The sequence below is a fragment of the Centruroides sculpturatus genome, unplaced genomic scaffold, assembly GCF_000671375.1.
Source record: "Centruroides sculpturatus isolate CEXI.00-Female unplaced genomic scaffold, Cexi_2.0 scaffold91, whole genome shotgun sequence".
Taxonomy (NCBI): Eukaryota; Metazoa; Arthropoda; class Arachnida; order Scorpiones; family Buthidae; genus Centruroides; species Centruroides sculpturatus.
In genome coordinates, this window is record NW_019384299.1 from 145,975 (window position 1) to 165,344 (window position 19,370).

General features: G+C 32.0%; 2 protein-coding genes and 3 long non-coding RNA genes across 7 annotated transcripts in view; 2 read left to right on the plus strand and 3 right to left on the minus strand.

Annotated features, from left to right (window-relative positions):
* Positions 1–4,993, minus strand: part of LOC111631797 (RNA-binding protein 26-like) — a 95,599-nt gene extending 90,606 nt beyond the window's left edge. The window contains exon 1 of the mRNA XM_023376142.1: positions 4,507–4,993. Coding sequence (XP_023231910.1) covers positions 4,507–4,565 — 59 coding nt within the window. The 5' untranslated portion in view covers positions 4,566–4,993. The remainder of the gene's footprint in view (positions 1–4,506) is intronic.
* A 3,819-nt stretch (positions 4,994–8,812) lies between these two features.
* Positions 8,813–10,035, minus strand: LOC111630806. The gene is made up of 3 exons (XR_002757594.1): positions 9,950–10,035; positions 9,328–9,868; positions 8,813–9,240 (listed from the first exon to the last, which is right to left on the minus strand). It is a non-coding gene; the product is annotated as an uncharacterized LOC111630806 (long non-coding RNA).
* Positions 10,036–11,584: 1,549 nt separating this feature from the next.
* Positions 11,585–13,680, minus strand: LOC111630717. Of its 2 annotated transcripts, none has more exons than XR_002757578.1 (3): positions 13,618–13,680; positions 13,004–13,541; positions 11,585–12,916 (listed from the first exon to the last, which is right to left on the minus strand). It is a non-coding gene; the product is annotated as an uncharacterized LOC111630717 (long non-coding RNA). The 2 variants fall into 2 exon arrangements; XR_002757582.1 differs by having other exon boundaries at positions 13,004–13,556; positions 13,618–13,678.
* A 747-nt stretch (positions 13,681–14,427) lies between these two features.
* Positions 14,428–19,370, plus strand: part of LOC111632468 — an 80,284-nt gene continuing 75,341 nt past the window's right edge. For both annotated transcript variants that reach the window (XR_002757872.1, XR_002757870.1), the window contains exon 1: positions 14,428–14,870. This is a non-coding gene — a long non-coding RNA (uncharacterized LOC111632468). The remainder of the gene's footprint in view (positions 14,871–19,370) is intronic.
* Positions 16,659–18,498, plus strand: LOC111632142 (KRAB-A domain-containing protein 2-like). Its single transcript, XM_023376541.1, has one exon. The coding sequence runs from the start codon at positions 16,980–16,982 to the stop codon at positions 18,348–18,350; it is 1,371 nt and encodes a 456-aa protein (XP_023232309.1). The 5' UTR covers positions 16,659–16,979; the 3' UTR covers positions 18,351–18,498.

A 19,370-nucleotide genomic window follows, 5' to 3' on the forward strand; every position in this document is an offset into this window, starting at 1 on the left:
ATGTTACAACATTAAACTGTTTATGTTGAAGTCCAGATTCTCATATACAGTAGATCCCCCTATAAAACTGTTTCCTATAGTTACGATTCCTATAAGACGGCGAAAAAATTGTGGCGGTATCCGTACACAACGGTAAAACAACTTCTATAATTACGTAAAACGTCATCGGGCAGCTGAACTACTCTCCCGCCGTCCGTAGCGCCACGCTACAGACGTTTAGGCAAATAAATTGAGTTTAGTTTCGTCTGTACATATAATTATATATAAATTAGGTACTGTATATATAATTATATATTAACTTAATTTATTGTAACTTTATTATAATTATNATCAGAGACAAAAGCTTATCTTTGTATTCTTTATTTACTTATTTACTATGCATTTCAGGTGCAATATTTTTCTGTAACTTGCACCCCTCTTTAGGTTTTACATTTCTAGAAATTGGTAAATTTGATTATTACATTTGTTATTACGGTAAATTACAACAATTATGGATATATTTACACAATAGTTAACTAACCTGTTTTATGTTTAGACATACATCTGCCCAGTGTTGATGTTGTGTCCCTTAAGGCATTTTTAGACCGTTTTCCCTTCTTTTTGTTTTCTTTCCCAAACAGTTGTTTTCTAAACCAAACCAGGAGTAATATATGAAATAAAATGTACATGTGAGAAACTAGCGATATACATTGGCGAAACAGGAAAGCAACTCGGTACCAGAATAAAAGAACATAAAGCAGCAATTAGACTTAATTATAACCAGTCACCATGGACAAATCACTGTAGGAAATTTGGATGCACAATCAATGAAAAAAGTGTAAAAATAATCCATAGAGAAAAAGACAGTTATCTACGAAAATTCAAAAAGCACTTCAAAATCGTTAATAAAAACAAAACCATAAACCTAAATGATGGAATGGAGGTTGACAACGTGTGGGAGGAAATGGATGGAGCTAAAGGGAAAGAAAACAAAAAGAAGGGAAAAGGTCTAAAAATGCCTTAAGGGACACAACATCAACTCTGGGTAGATGTATGTCTAAACATAAAACAGGTTAGTTAACTATTGTGTAAATATATCCATAATTGTTGTAATTTACCATAATAACAAATGTAATAATCAAATTTACCAATTTCTAGAAATGTAAAACCTGAAGAGGGGTGCAAGTTACACAAATATATTGCACCCAAAATGCATAGTAAATAAGTAAATAAAGAATACAAAGATAAGCTTTTGTCTCTGATTAAATGCGGTCCAGGCAAAAAAACGGCAGTTATTTCTATGGAATTAACCCATGAAGTTTCATCAATTTTTTGAGGAAATATTTTCTTTGAAAAATCGACCTTTTAAAAGAATATAAAGAAAACTGCACCATTGATATAATACATATCTATTACTTACAGTAAAAAAATCTTATTTTAAAATTATGCAATATGTCATTATTAATATGAAAATAATTATTGCATATTTTTGTTGTATTACCATGTATTATTATAGAAAGATTCAGTGTGTCAAAAATGTTTGTTTGCATGTATTATTCATCTATTCTACAATAATAAGTGTTAAAAAAAATTGTATCAAATGATAGTCATGTATTTCTTAAAAAATAAAACTAAAAGTTCTATTCATTATGAGTTAAGACAGCATCAACAACTCATTGTACTGTATATCCAAATGTATAATCATCATCATCATCAGTTTTAGATAATGTAGCATTCTATGCTGTAGATAAAAATAAAATCAAAAATAACTTAATCATTGCTCCCCTGTTGAGCTAATTGTAGAATTCTTCAGAAACAGTTTCAGAATAGAAATATAAAATGAACAAGAAGAGAAAAAACTAAAAATAGTTGCCTTGATCTTTATTTCAGAGTGGACAGATTTAAATCAAGCAAGAAACTTGAAATATTACTTATTGTTGTTATTCTGAAAGTTTCTGAACAAGTTTTTGCAATCCAAATAAAATCATAAATAATCTTCATAAACATATTTCAAATGATAAAATATTAAACTATTTACTAACTATAATTTTTTGAATTTATTATTATTTTTATACATATATTAAAAAACAATATCTTCAGAAATTTGGATAGTAAGTTTTTCTTTGTCAAAACAAAACAGTAATGAAGATGTTGCAAATAGGATTCTTGTATTCTTTTATCTTTTAAATTTTGGTATAATAACATGTTATGAAAGTTAATCAAAGGATTTTCTATGCCATTATGTATATTCAGCTTGATACGAACATAAGAATCCGAATTTCATGATCTTTATCATTTTACCAAAAAGAAATAGAACTTAATTCTTATATTTTGTTATAAAAATTTGTAATGTTCCAGAATTACTTTCCCAAACAAAACAATAATTAACAAAGTATAAGATATAATTTCATATGAAACCTATAAAATTATAAATTTGATATTTGTATATTTTCACTATAAATTTTTTAATAAAAATGCAATACATGCAAATTTGAAAGAAATATTTCTAAAATGACAAACATTCATCATCATTTAATTTACATTAATTATAAACTTCATTTAATGCATATACAGAATAACACTATTATTAAAAATGATTTTGAAGTTTAATCTTTATTAATTTGCAAATTATTAGTATTAATATATGCTAATTCATAAAAACATTCAGACAATGTAAAATAATTACAGCAAAAACATGTAATTATACTATTTCAATTATCTGAATTCATAATTTGTATTATGTAATGAAAAAGAAAGCACTTTCTAAATTACATAATTTATGTCTATTTTTACATGTCAAAATATATGCAATATGTGACAAATAAATTGATAAACAAATAATGAATGAACACAATTTTCTAATTATCATACTACAACATTAATGCTCAAAATCTTGTAATTTATTTGATCATTAATCAGTTAAAATTATATTAATATAAAAACAATAAAACATTTATATCATATATTGTCATATAAGACATTTAAGAAGTTTATCTACATTTGAGCCGTTCACAGGCCAAATCGATTCACTCCATTTGGAAATCTTAATATAATCATTATGATTTTTAAATTTTTTGCATAACTAATTTTATATATTGTTATATTAAAACTATGCTTTAATATAACAATACATTCTGCAATGTTTATTTAAATTTAAAATTATATACTTTAAATTTAAATAAACATTGCAGAATGTATTGTTATATTAATAGGAATTTTTAAAAATACTTTATAGTTTTTGTTTTGTGAAGTTAATCAATTTGGCAAGTGAGTGGCTCATTTAACATAGAATCATTAATATTTTGTTCAAAAATGAACAGGCCAGACTTCTTATAGCCCTGCATTTAAATTTAAATGCAAATTTATAGAGGGATTGTAGAACTGAATATGTTTGCATATGTAATGTTTAAAACAAATTATATCTACAAAAAACAATTGCTGCCAAATATAGAATGTCTGATAAAAATATTTGTATGAGTAATCTGCATTAAAACAGGTGTATAATAATAATATTATACAAATTACAAATAATATTTCTAATGAAAACCTCACTATATAAATATGAAATATACTTATATGATTGATAAATAATTTACTTATATGGAGTCCCAAAGACTGGAAAATAATGATTGCCATAATCCTTGAATTATAAAACTACAATAATTTCATAGTTTTGTTTTTGATATGAAAAACAAACATGGTTTAACATTACTTTTGATTATAAAACTTTTATGCTTTTGTTGATATATTATGCATATGTATTATGCATATGTATTTGGATAATAAGCACATATCAACATATACATACATAAACACAATATATATCAGATGTACCGATCAAAGTTTAATTGATTTTACAAAGTCTCATCATACTACTAACAAAAGTAAGCGGAGCCGGCAGTAGTATATTATCATTTAAATGTTCGAGTCATGCAAAGAATTCTTAAAATTTATAACTTAACTAATAAACTAAATTAGTTAATAAATTAAATATAAATTAAAGAAAATACGGCATATTTTTATAAAGTTCAAACTTATAATGTTTTCAAGTAAATTACGAATTACAACTACAAATCGCTATACCCGATTAGTAATTCAATTCGTCAACACATTACTACTACGTTTCCCTTACCTTATATTCAGCTTAGAAACATATTTTATGCGATTAAATATCAAAAACTTCAAAATACGCCTCACCGGCAACGTCCTTTGCGGAAAGAATAAAGAATATTGCCGATAAAGGATTATTTCGAAGAGTTTTTAGTACAAATCTTGTAAACCAGTTTATATGTGAATTGTATCAATTTCAGATTACCAATATATGTGAATGGATTAAAAATTATAAGAATTTATTTCCATTATATTTTTTTATAAAATATAACAGATCAGACATATTTTTGACATTTTCAAATGTTAAATCACACATTTCTGTAGTTAAATTTCTGCAGTTTTGATCCTTATCACACACACACACTTATTAGCTAATTTACATCATTGATAAAGTTATTTAATAAAATATATTCTTACTTTGGTTCTAAACAGGCTGTTAGCCATTCCTTCAATGCTTCTGGACTTTCAATAATCATAACTAATTACTTTAAAATGATTTCGACAGCAAAAAATATATATATAAATATATTCACAGAATGTATTTTAAAACTAGAATCTTCTTTTCAATAATTTCCTAGTCCTTAGGCTTAGCAATTGTTTTTTCGGTTTCACATTCGCCAAATACGTAATCTACGACGATATAACTGATGTAAAATACTTTAATAATTTATATACAATTAAACAAACGTCATTTTCGTTATCGACGATAACAAATTTCCAATGTTTATTACTAATTTATCCCAGATATTCGATCAACAGGAATGAGAAAATGGCGACCGTAAAATTAATCTCGTCATCAAAACAGACGACATCGAAACTTCTAAATATCATCTGATTCGTTGTTGTTGTTGTTATTATTATTATTTTATATAATTTATATATCAATTTATATATTAAAATTCGATCGGAATTGGAAAATATTATCGATGATTTAGATTACGGTATGGCGTCTTTACCATAGTCTTCGCCATTTTTTTTTTGTTTTTTTCTAAATTAAGATTTTTAAATGATAAACAATTATATGTATTATGTATTTATTTGTTATTATATAACCACGCATTTATTAATTTATTTTCTATTTTTTTTTTAATTTATAGTTGTGAAAAATAAATAGTAAAAAGTGTACTGTATTAATTAAAAATTGCGAATTTACCGTTTAATTTTGTTCTTAATTTATTGTAATGTATAAAAGAACGTGAGAGTGAACAATACTTATTCGTATTAAACAATAGCATCTAACTTCACTTATGCACGTAAGCATTAATATGGCCTATATCATAAGAGCAGCGTAAAACCTTACGCTGATTATAACGTTGTTTATCAGCTTCGTCGGGGGCAAAGTCCAGTTTTGAACAAGGGCTTCTTGAAGTTCCTAACACTTTAGGACAGGGATCTCAAATGCAGCAAAGGAGCAGTCAAATTGATGTAGGCCTATATCAGATGCGGGCCGAAAACCAAATTTAAAAAGGCATTTTGTTTCCAGGCCTTGCATAAACAGTTAGACGTTTCAATTTTTTTCTGTTTTAATCCCCCGCAAGATTTGATTTTTAGATAAGTAACCATCAAGGCCGCGGGCCGCCAGTTTGTGACCCCTGTTCTACGAGCTTCAAGAAGATCTTGTTCAAAAATGCTTTGAATGTTAGAAGGATGAGTGGAAGAAATAGATGAGACAGAATATGGAGTGAGTCAGGCCCTTGCTTAGAGTTATTAGAAGGATGAAGTTACTAAAACACATTATTTTTTCATAACTTGGTTTATTAATTTTTACAGTATAAAAATATAGAGTAATACAATACGGGAGAATAAGAGGAAACTGGACTGGTAAAATGTAAATATAAGTTACAGACAATATACTATTTTATTTTTTCATTCTTTTCAAACGGGTAGTTAAACCTCTAAAACCCCTGTATGCACGGCCTCGGAATGAACATATCACATACAACTGGAAAAAAGTAGAGTAAAGTGGTTTGAACACGTCCAACAATGTACAAATAACTATTCTGTACATAAAGTGAAAATGGTGCTATTTATGAAAACAGCGCGTAAATAGAGTAGAATAAGTAGAAGAAGAAAATATAATGGAAAGGGCCGAAAAGTAAAGCAACAGTAATAAAAACGCTATACCCGAGTTTGAACTCGTATCCTCAGAGCAGCAATTGATACCCGTTTCACACGTGATACCTGTTACAATCGCCATTTTAAACTCATTGAAATTTTCAATTGCAGATTGAATAAAGTCGTATTAAATCATTCACGAATCTAATTGATATAAAATTTAAAACTCTGTCCTTCTTTATTTAAATAAATTAAATATAAAAGAATTTCGTTCGTGAATTTTTCTAATGCTATGATCATTAATCCCTTAAATTACTGTATTATTATTTAAGATGATGACACGTCTTCGTTAATCGTTACACAAATTACAGTAAGAACATTGAGAGAAACGTGAAAAGAGTTAAATACACGGCTCTTCGCTTGCCTTTCGTCTTTTCTCGAAGAATGACAACCCAGAACTCACCACGTGGAGGTGGCCATGTGAGAGTTCCACCTAGAATTAGAATGCGTGTAACTCTACACGTGAACTTCACGTATAGAGTTTCACCCACCCTAATCCACACACTCGGAATGTTTATTAGGCCTACTCTTATAATACAAAACTCAAAAACTGCAATCTTCTCACTTTGATCCATAGGTCTAGCCAATTTATAGTGAGGCGTGATCTAATNAATCTGCTGTGAAGGTTTGACCAATGTTCAACTATTCATTAATCAAATAGTTGAACATGTGTTGGTGGCCTCTCAAAGGCCACCAAACACACAGATTTTTTAGGAATCATTCAAATCATTTATAAAAATAATATTTTCAAACTGCCCTCCTGTTGAGAAAGTGTAATTGAATGTGAAAGTGAATATTTTGATGAATAAAATAATTTTAAACAAAAAATACACACATTTTTATTCACATTTCAAAAAAAACATTATTTATTTGGTTACCAGACAAAACTTTCAAGTAAATATTTTTCTGTTTACATTAAATTTAAGATAAAATTTCATGCAATTTGTAATTTTGATTGATTCAATTTATACAAACAAACACCTCATAAAACAGGATGTTCAAATAGAGCCATAGTGAAGTTTTGGCACCCAAGACGAACCTCATACCTGATGTCCAATTCAGCATTAATTACAAAAAATTCTACAGGTTCATTTTGGCATCACAAGCAGTGGCTTGAGTACATCAACACCAAATATTTAGCAAAATATACACTTTAATAGGCAAGCTAACATTTTCAACCATCTTAAACAGCTGTTATCAGATTTAACCTAATAAATTTGAACAATGATCATAATTAAAACAAATTTTTTAAACAAAAAGAACATTGGTTGCAGTGTCACACATGACAAAAACAGTTCAATTTATATATATATATATATATATATATATATATATAGTTATACAAGTTCAATTTATTCCATTTCATTAACTCTATAGTAGTTTATTGATATTCTTAAAAATTATTAGTACATAGCAATATTATATTTAATAAACTTTTTAGTCATTAATTTGATTATTGCAGTGCACAAGTACCAAGTACCAAGCATTCCTCTTTAAACAGCATCCATTAAAAAATGACATGTATCCATTTATAACTGAATTTGACAATGTTTTAATATCAAAGATAGCAAAAAGATCAAACAAGACTATAACATTAAAGGAAAAGTAAACTGAATTATTTATACTACAAACATCATTCAATATATAAGCACTAATTCCTTATTTGACAATATGCTTTTCTAAACCAAGCATATTTCAAGATAATTCCTATACACACACACACAGACACATATATAAAGAATGAACAATAAATAGGAATTAAAAATAAAAAGAATTATATATAATATATATATATATATATTGTATTTAATTCTATTTATTTTATTCTGTACTAATTATATTATGTTGCATTATATAATGCATAAAAAATATATTTTTAAAGGAATTAATATGTGTAAACACACATTAATTCCACAAGTCTTTGAGAATAATCAAATTAGTTCAGAGTACTTTAAATATATTTTTTAGAGGATATTTTAAATTATTAAAAGAAACACAAAGTTATTTTAAAAATCTATATTTTTATTAGAGTTTGTAATTATTTATAAATAGGATAGTTTATTTTGAAAGTCATGTAAGCCAAAATAAATAAATAACAACAAAATGAAATAAAGTATTAATTTTTGAATATGATTATAATAAAAAAATCTTTTAAAAGGTCAATTTTTCAAAGAAAATATTTCCTCAAAAAATTGATGAAACTTCATGGGTTAATTCCACAGAAATAACCGCCATTTTTTTGCCTGGACCGCATTTAATAAGAGACAAAAGCTTATCTTTGTATTCTTTATTTACTTATTTACTATGCATTTCAGGTGCAATATTTTTCTGTAACTTGCACCCCTCTTTAGGTTTTACATTTCTAGAAATTGGTAAATTTGATTATTACATTTGTTATTACGGTAAATTACAACAATTATGGATATATTTACACAATAGTTAACTAACCTGTTTTATGTTTAGACATACATCTGCCCAGTGTTGATGTTGTGTCCCTTAAGGCATTTTTAGACCGTTTTCCCTTCTTTTTGTTTTCTTTCCCAAACAGTTGTTTTCTAAACCAAACCAGGAGTAATATATGNCTAGCCAATTTATAGTGAGGCGTGATCTAATTTAGAATCAAAAGTACCGAATATATCCACAACCTTATTCATCTATAAAAGTCTACTAATCCACTCTTATAAAATTATGCTGCAAAACGTAGTTATATATATTCATGACCTAAAAACCCGAAAGAAACTTTGATGATCGGTGGTCCGATATTCTAAGTCTTTGACATTCTCACCACATTGCACAACTGCAATGAGGTGAGAATGTCAAACAGAGAAGGCAAACCACGAAGCCGGAGACCACTGTATGGTTTCCTGCTGAGTGATTTGTCTTCAGTGCTGGTTTGTCCTACGTTAAACTTTTTCATCGATCTGCTATATTGCTCGGTAAACATTCTGTAGTCTTCTGTGGATGTCCGACAACCTGTGCCTTTCCTTCAAGAACTGGATGATGGCACGTTGTTTCTGCTCGGAATCTATTATTTACCTGCAATGAAGAGGGATTACTGTAGAGGGAGTATTACTGTACTAACGTGTATCTAGAACGACTTGTGTCAATTAATAAAAAGGTTACTTTTGGTATAGCTCCCGTGTTTCCATGGATATTTCAAATAATTTTCGCATTACGACAACCCAAATTATTTGAGATAGGAAAAAAAATGATGCTGCAATCGAATTGTTGTCTATAGCCTGTACACAATTTATCAGCGACTGTGCAGAATGCATGTCCTACTTTCAGACGGGAGATCCTGTAATAAATTCGAAAAGTAGAATTAGTGAGTGAATGGTGTAAATCACAGAAGTTTAAGTTCTGTTTTTAAATTTAATCTTGTGGCGAATCCAAAAAGTAGAGTCATCGCATGATTGGCGAGAAATGCTGCTCCAATTCAAGACATATGTTCGTTTTCTTGTACATAATTTGAAGAACGTGTGGCTTTATCGACGAGGGGAAAACTTTGAGGATAGCTTAGAGACGAATGGTGGACAATGAGTTAAGGTACAGCAAAAGCGTTATTTTCTTCCAACCTATCCGAATCTTTTTAATTTGATTGCCTTCATTCATCTTCGATAATGTAATGCCGTAATCTCATTGCCTTTCGCAGAATTCAACAAAACTAATCAAATTATAACTTAATACTGTATTTAAATTAATTTATTAAATTGATAAAAATATTCGAAATATAATTGTAAATTACCTTTACGATTTCAATCTTCCGATATTTTTCAGATAGAACGATCTCATTGTTAATCGATTTTTATTAAACAATAATGATAAAACACGTTATTATTCATTGTTTGAAATATATCCAACGAAGAATTATTGATATTATTATGTAAAATTTAATTAATTAATTAAATTTTAAGTGGAATAAATTTGTGTTTGGTACCAGGGCAAATATAAATCCTGACTGCATTGCACAAATGGCTCTAGATAGTACTTAGGAATTACACTACCAAGATGAGTGATGCATCCCGTGTACAATGTCACTTTCGAAATCCCCCGAAGGGTCAGCACCCGTGATCGCTATCCACGGCCCTGTGTATAAACGTTGTGTAGTTTTATTCTAATTTTTGACTTTCTCTGACCTTTTGGCACTGTTTTTAGCAAACCCATTATGGGCCTGGGTTCCGACATATCCAAGATGGACCATCCTTCGAAAAATCCTCGGGATTTTCCAATCCGAGTGTGTCACTGATTACAAAACCAACAAATCAATTAAAATGTAGCCTACTCCAGAGGTAGAATTATCAGAAAAACTAAAAATCTTGGATGGATCGGCGCTTCTTATGCTTCATCTTGAAAATGTTTGATTTTACTTAATAGGCACTTTTCAAACCAAACGTTGTTTCAAAGAGGAAGAAACGTGCATAGTTTTTTAGAAACATTCGATTATTGATTACTTTTAATACCATTTACCATTCTGAGGACATCAAGAGGTTTTTCTTTTTCTTTTAGTAGTTTGACTAAGCCTACAAATGAGCAAAAAAAATGCGATAAGGGATCTGTCATATCCGAGTTATCTAACCCATAAAACCAACAGATTTAGATATGAAAGAACTCGTCATTAGTGTCATAATTTTGTATGCCACTAAAGACACTAAAAGATTTACGTAGGTCACTTCCTCCACGTCGTTTAAGAATTTAGGGGAGACATTCTTAAAAATGCCAGAAATTCAGGAAGAAAAAATGGTGGCTTCTCCTTGGATCAATCTGTTTATCCTCTGTGTCGGTTTTCCCGTTGTCTCGGACTTCATTTTCGTTCCGCCGTATTATAAAGGTTATTCGATTTTTTTTTAATATTAACTTTATTTAGTTTGATGTTGCGTTAATACGCGAAACGAGCAACCCCGACGGCGACAGACGAATCTCTCCGAACAGCGAAATAATATCGAGTGAAATAAATCGAAATCTTAGGAATTTGATTGATTTCATGCGATGGACGAAAAAGATATTTATCGACTTATTCAAGCTAATCTCGTGCAGTTTTCGACCGTGTCTCTTGCCAATCGGTGTGGGAAGAGGCCATCGAGCTAGAGACAGAGGATGAAGACCTTCCCCAAGTGTGCGTGGCGTGGCATCCTCCCGGAGTCGGGATTATGTCACGCTTCATTCTGTATCCGTCGCACTTGACAAAGGTTTTCGGGGGTCATCCGGCCACAGATCTTGTTGTGGAGGATGAGAGGCGTGACAGCTCGTTCGAGTTGTCACTTCCTATTTTCTAGCGTTCTACCTGTTTGTTCGCGACGGGGACGCCACTGCCTTCCGGAAAGGGAACGCGAGGAATCGGAGGAGAGAGCCGCCGAAGACGAGGGACAGTGGTGTCTGTGGTTTTGTTGCTGCGGACGGCTGCGGTTCCCTTGGCCTAGACGGTGATCCTCTTCGATTTTTCCTAATTCGTCCTTCTTCACCCGGATGCGACTTTCTTACCGGATTAGACACCTTTTCCCTGACGTGACCGTCTCTTATCACGGACTTGTCTCCCGAATGTGACACTCGGTCGACGAGAACGGATTTGACTCCCGATTGTGACCACCCTGACGTGACACGTTTACTCATTGGACGCGACATGCGACCGACATTTCTTCCCAAACAGCTGTTATTAGGATTGAGCTTCCGGTTAGGTTAGATTAGGCTAGGTCAGGTCCTTCGCTCTTCTCGTGACACTGTTCGGAAGAAAGACTGATAAAGGAAATAATGTTGACCTTAGATAATAAATGAACTTTTCGCTTTCTCACTCTTTGTGTTTTGTAGGAACATTTGAAACGGAGAAAAATCTCCCTTCTTAACTTTACCACGAAGAGGACGAAGTAGCCATTTATAATATTTCCCAAAGTCTCCGATGGTAAGAACTCTTCTCTACACGTCTTATTCTCGTATCGTAATTTACTGTTTTTCTGTTTTTAGACACACCGAAAGATGTACTTGGATCACACGCACACAACATACACACACGAACACAATATCACTGTACACGGCCCTTCGCTTGCCTTTCGTCTTTTCTCGACGAATGACAACCCAGAACTCACCACGTGGAGGTGGCCGTGTGAGAGTTCCACCTAGAATTAGAATGCGTGTAACTCTGCACGTCAACTTCACGTATAGAGTTTCACCCACCCTAATCCACACATTCGGAATGTTTATTAGGCCTACTCTTATAATACAAAACTAACAGTCAAAAACTGCAATCTTCTCACTTTGATCCATAGGTCCAGCCAATTTATAGTGAGGCGTGATCTAATTTACAGTCAAAAGTATCGAACATTTCCACAACCTTATTCATTTATAAAAGTCTACTAATCTACTCTTATAAAATTATGCTGCAAAACGTAGTTATATATACTCGTTACCCAAAAACTCAAAAGAAACTTTGATGATCGGTGGTCCGATATTCTAAGTCTTTGACATTCTCACCACATCGTACAACTGCAATGAGGTGAGAATGTCAAACAGAGAAGGCAAACCACGAAGCGGGAGACCACTGTATGGTTTCATGCTGAGTGATTTGTCTTCAATGTTGGTTTGTCCTTCGTTAAACTTTTTCATCGATCTTTTATATTACTTGGTAAACATTCTGTAGTCTCTGTGGGTATCCGACGGCCTGCACCTTTCCTTCAAGAACTGGATGACGGCACGTTGCTTCTGTTCGGAATCTATTATTTACCTGCAATGAAGAGGGATTACTGTAGAGGGAGTATTACTCTACTAACGTGTATCTTGAATGACTTATGTCAATTAATAAAAAGGTTACTTTTGGTACAGCTTTCGTATTTCCATGGATATTTCAAATAATTTTCGCATTACGACAACCCAAATTATTTGAGATAGGAAAAAAATGATGCTGCAATCGAATTGTTATCTATAGCCGGTACACAATTTATCAGCGACTGTGCAGAATATGCCCTACTTTCAGACGGGAGATCCTGTAATAAATTCGAAAAGTAGAATTAGTGAGTGAATGGTGTAAATCACAGAAGTTTAAGTTCTATTTTTAAATTGAATCTTGTGGCGAATCCAAAAAGTAGAGTCATCGCATGATTGGCGTGAAATGCTGCTCCAATTCAATACATATGTTTGTTTTCTTGTATATAATTTGATGAACGTGTCGCTTTATCGACGAGGAGAAAACTCTGAGGATGGCTTAGAGACGAATGGTAGACAATGAGTTAAGGTACAGCAAAAGCGTTATTTCCTTCCAACCTATCCGAATCTTTTTAATTTGATTGCCTTCATTCATCTTCGATAATGTAATGCCGTAATCCCATTGCCTTTCGCAGAATTCAACAAAACTAATAAATGAATAACTTAATATTTAAATTAATTTATTAAATTGATGAAAACATTCGAAATATAATTGCAAATTACCTTTACGATTTCAATCTTCCGATATTTTTCAGATAGAACGATTTCATTGTTAATCGATTTTTATTAAACAATAATGATAAAACACATTATTATTCATTTTTTGAAATTTAATAAATTATCTAAAAATTAAATTGAAAATTTATTTAAAAATTTAATTAGAATGAATTTGTGTTTTGTTCCGTGGCACATAAATTTTTTTTGGCATTGCACAAACAGCGGCCGAACTCATAATGGTAAGGGACGGGATCCCGGAGCGGTAGGTCGTCATCCGTAACATCTCAGCAGTCTGAATCGTATTTTGCAGGTAGAGTGTGGTTTTCTGTAACCCCGTAGTAAATGGTCACAGGAAGATGATTTAGAAGTCATTGGAAAGAGAATCAGAAATGAAAATCCTTTTTCAAAAAAGTGAATATAGTTTCGGAGATACTTTAATAAAAATTTATGCACTGTACTGTACATACAATACAGCGGGATCATCACGTGCCGGCAAACGAGCACCCTCCCTACCTATGTGCCTGAAACGGGTGACCGAAGAGAAGGTTAATGCGTAAGCCTACCGATCTGAGGAATTCGTATTTGAATTCGCCGGTCGTAAAACCCCAAGAAGTTTTCGGAGATCTAGTCTGTTTCGGATATTTCAGGCCTCGTCCTTCACCCACCTGTATTATTCATTGTGGACCAAGCCACAAAAGAATTTGAAAAGGGCTTTATCAGGCCAAGGCAAAGGATCGATTAATACATAAAATTAGTAATGATAACTTTAAAACAATTTGTTGTAAGTCGAGAATAACCACAAAATGGGCGAAAACGTTATTGACAACGTATGGTAGGGAAGCAGACAGTGATACACTTCCGCTGATTTGCTAACTCGCTTTCCTGTCGCTACGAGAGGGCGCTGAGTTTATTAGAGAGATTTAAAGTAGGCATCACGAGTGACGTCACGAGTGTGAGCAATTGTTCAGCGCCACTTTTGTAATTTTTTTTACGTTTTATTTGTGTTTAAGCGCACTTTAGCTGGAACTCTTGTGTTGCTTATTCGCGAATATCACTATGGTAAATTGTTGGGTGATTGGGTGTATGCTAGTTCACTCAAGAACAAAGAAACGTCATTTTTTAAAAATTTTCCTGCATTGTCATCGAGGAGCTTTCACCAAGAAGGCAATTTGCATGGCTCTGGAGAATTAACCGGAGAAATTTCAATACGGACAAAGTGAATATCAATACAAGAGTGTGTCAGAAACATTTCGTTCCAGGTAAGAATAACATTTATAATTATTAATTATCAATAAATTATTAGTGAGTATCATAAAGTGTGTATAAGCCGGTTGCATAAATTCCTTTGTTAATCCCGACAAAATAAAGTTAAATAATTTTAACAAGCGCAGATTTTAGTTTGAATAGATAACGATTATATTTTAACTTTATTTTTCGTCTTTCGGTTTGTTTTCTTAGTCTCTGTTCGTAATAAATATACGGTAGAATTAATATTAGAGTGTTAAGCAAAGATAATCGCTTAGCGGATGAAAAATTGGAAACCCATTTTGAACCAATTGTCCTTCCAGTCTAATTTACATAAATGTGTGTGTATTTTGTAAGATATAAACCAATAATTTCCATTGTTCCTTTACATATAGCTATGTTAGATTATTTTGGTGAGCGACATTTCTTTAAGATGTTACTTTTTACAACGATTTTTTATTTTTATTTTTTACATTAGTAACAAATAATGTTTACATAGTAATCTTCAAGTTGTTCCTGACAGATTTTTAATTATTTATAAATAACATACCATGATGACTTGTGAAATAGAGTAGTAATCTGTAGTAAAACCAAATAGTTTGTCACCAAATTCTACTTTAGGCCACAACACCTGATCTACAACGAAGATGCTGGCTTCGTATGGATCAACATCTTGACATAATGAAGCAGCATCTCGTCCAGTCAGACTGCGAGAATAACCTGCCAGAAAAACATTTCTTTTAAACTTTGTCCGTGATATAAAAATACTGCAGTTGTATTGACTTTAAATAGGAAAAAAAGCGATGTCAACCTATCATATAACAAATTACGTGCAAGCTAAGCAAGGGGAAGCTAGACCACAAACATGGCGAAGGCGCGGAGCAAACGTGTTTCATCACGTGACATGCGAACATGCTACCTCTACAACCGTGTTATCTAGTAACCTTCGTTATTGATTTCAGAAAATAAAAATTAATACTTTAGTCGTTTAAATTATGTTGAAACAATTCATACATATTCGAATAAAATTATATTAAAAAATAATTTCTATAATATTACATTTTCAAACAAATTCTGAATATATTAATATTTCTCCACGAGATGACGCTAAAATCACAAGGAAGACAAAGTATCGTCTGTTAAGTTTTTCAATATTTACAAATACTTTAAATAAAGCGAAATAAAGTAAGTATTATTTAAATAATGGAATTTTAATTCATTTATATCCAATTCGTGGTTCGTATAATTTCTTGCAATTGTACACAATGCAAGAAGCTGTAAATTACAGACATGTTATAACTTGTCTTCAACATTAAAATTTTCAGATACATATTTTTTATGGCAAAAAACTTATTTACAATATTTCCTTATAGAGTAGTGTTCATGTATATGTAATATATAATACATATACACTACACTAGTTAGTGTGTGTATATATACTCTATGTATAAGTATACAATACGCTATATATATATATGTATATGTTAATTAATTAATTTTTAACGGCCAAGTGATTAATAGGTCATTATTCATAATGCCCATATTAATCATTTAGTCCATAATATATACACATATATATTACATACACGTATATACTTTATATATGTACTATACACACATATATAAAGTAGTGTATGCTTACATATATAATATATACAAATACTGACGTAGGGAGTAATAAGAAGATCATATTTATCACCATAACTAAGTCCGCAATGGAGCAGCTGGGTTATGAAGGATGGAGCACGACATCGAGATAATCCCCCTACACACACACACACACACACACACACGATGTATATGTTACCGGCAAAGTTTGAAATCCGGCATTCTATAGAATGCCTAGGCATTGTATATAATGCCTAAAACTAGCCGGCAATCTATGAAACGATTTATATTTTATAGATTTCCTAGGCATTCTATAGAATGCCAAATGAGAAACTGGCAAAGTATGAAATACATCTCCGTTTCGTTTCAAATATCACGTGGCAAGGCACGTCACTTTTAACGAGCGGCTCAGGCTTAGAATTTGTCAGTTGCACTTTGCGGTTTGTTCGGGAGTGTCAAAATACGCAATTTTACTTAAATTTGTTCAACAAAAAATTAGTTTTTTACTGTGGTCCATGAAAATGGAGGAGCAAGCTGTAGTGTTGGAGAAGGTGTCATGGTCTATAGACATGAAACAACGATTCGACGATGAACTGTGCAAAATTCGAGTTAATGCTGCAAAAAACAGTATTTTCTTAACCGAAACTACTTACCAGAAGTTAATAAATGATGTACAAAAAGCCAAAATGACTACTAAGAAGGAACCCAGGGACTATTGGTTGCTGAATCGCTATGATGTGATGATTGTAGAAAACAAAAGTAAACTCATTTATCCTGTTAAAGAAGGCGTCAGTACTATACAGTATTACGTCACGGACTCAGAGTTATTTCACGTACTTCATGAAGCTCATTTGGCTATTGGACACGGAGGACGTGATAGAATGTTGAAAGAACTTTCAATCAAATACAAAAATGTTACACGTCATGATATTGAACTGTACATCCACCTTTGTGAACCTTGCCAGAAAAAACAGAAAGGTATTAAAAAGGGCATTGTTGTGAAACCTATGATTTTTTCCGAATTTAATTCCCGTTGTCAAGTAGATCTTATTGACTTTCAGTCTCAGCCAGATAGAGAATACAAATTTATTATGGTGTACCAAGATCATCTCACAAAATTTGTGATTCTTAAGTCTCTAACGTCGAAAAGAGCTGAAGAAGTAGCCTACAACCTAGTGGACATATTCTCGTTGCTTGGAGCGCCGTCTATATTACAGTCTGACAATGGTAGGGAATTTGCGAATAATGTGGTGACCAGCTTGAAGGAGTTTTGGCCAGCACTGAAGATCGTCCATGGGAAGCCTCGCCATTCACAAAGCCAGGGTAGTGTCGAAAGAGCTAATCAAGATATCGAAAATATGCTCTGTACTTGGATGCAGGACAACAAATCTGACCGCTGGAGTGAAGGACTACGTTTCGTTCAATTTATGAAAAATAGAGCTTATCATTCTGGGATCAAAAGAACACCATACGAAGCTCTTTTTGGCTGCAAACCTAAAGTAGGGCTTTCTTTTCTACCAGAATTAAAAGACATAAATACAGAGGAGCAGCTAGAAAAAGTAATAGAAAGCGTCAAAACAATGGAAAAAGGTGAAACTAATCAGATTACGCAAGATGAGATTATAGTCGTTAGTGGAGTAAACCAACACGATGAAGACATGCTTACTGAAGAGATTTCCGTTTCTGATACCTGTTGTGTGTGTTTAAAGGAAACAAGTGATGCACTTGCATGCAAAAAATGTCGTCAAAAAATTCATACCTTCTGTGGCCATGCTAGTAAAGATGATGAAATGGATATTTTGTGCACCCTTTGTTTCAAAACTGAAAATGCTATTGAAGGTAAAATAAATTCTAAAATCAATCTGGAAATACAAGCCAAAAAATGAAAATAAATTCGGAAAAAAAATTTCCCACTGCTTCTTTGGGAACTACTGTGCGAGTTCCTATTCCTGACGTCGACAAGGGGCGAGGTGATTCGCGCAATATATTGGCAATTGTAATGAGTGTGACAGAGGATGGTTTCTACCGACTTGGAACTTCTGAAGGAATTTTAAAACAAGTATATGCGAGATCACAATTCACTCCATGCCCCAAGAACTTGCTTAGAATTGAAGATATTCCTGACCATGAAATTCCTCTCCGGTCAGTTGCAATTGCTCAGTCCAGTGGAAGCGGCCAAGGATTCGTCAAATGTATGTGTAAAACAAAGTGCCAAAATATGAAATGTCTTTGCGTGAAAAATGTAATGAAATGTAATTCAAAATGTCATTCAAGCCTACCATGTTGCAACAAGTAGGTTAATTGTAATTTTTTATATGAAAATTTTGTTTCCCTTAATAAGAAAGGCATAAATTTTGTTTTGTACAACTTTCATTTTTCTTTACGTATTTTGAATAAATTTTTTTAATGGCACTCTCATTATTTTTTCAGAATAACATTTGTATTTTTGAGGAATGCACGTCATTTATATAATAGCCTTATCAGAACCTTTTTTCATACTTTGCCTAAATAGCATTTGTCATTCTATAGAATGCCTAGGTATTATATACAATGCCTAGGGAAAGTATGTAATAATTCTCATATTTCATAGATTGCCTAAAAACGCCAGGCATTATATACAATGCCTAGGTATTCTATAGAATGCCGGCTTTTCATACTTTGCCGGTAACATATATATAAAAAATCTTAAACCAACTAACTTTATAAAGTTATTTAAAACGAGCAATTATTTATTGTGACATCGTCACAATGCCGGCAGTAATTTTTTATCATATTTTAAATTTTAATTTAAAATACAGTCGGCCCCCTATAACACTGTTGATAATTCCGTTTTATATGAATTCCATGTTGTACGAGTCACTTAGATTTTACAAATACGTGTGCCGGGCTGTGAACGGCTCGCGTAT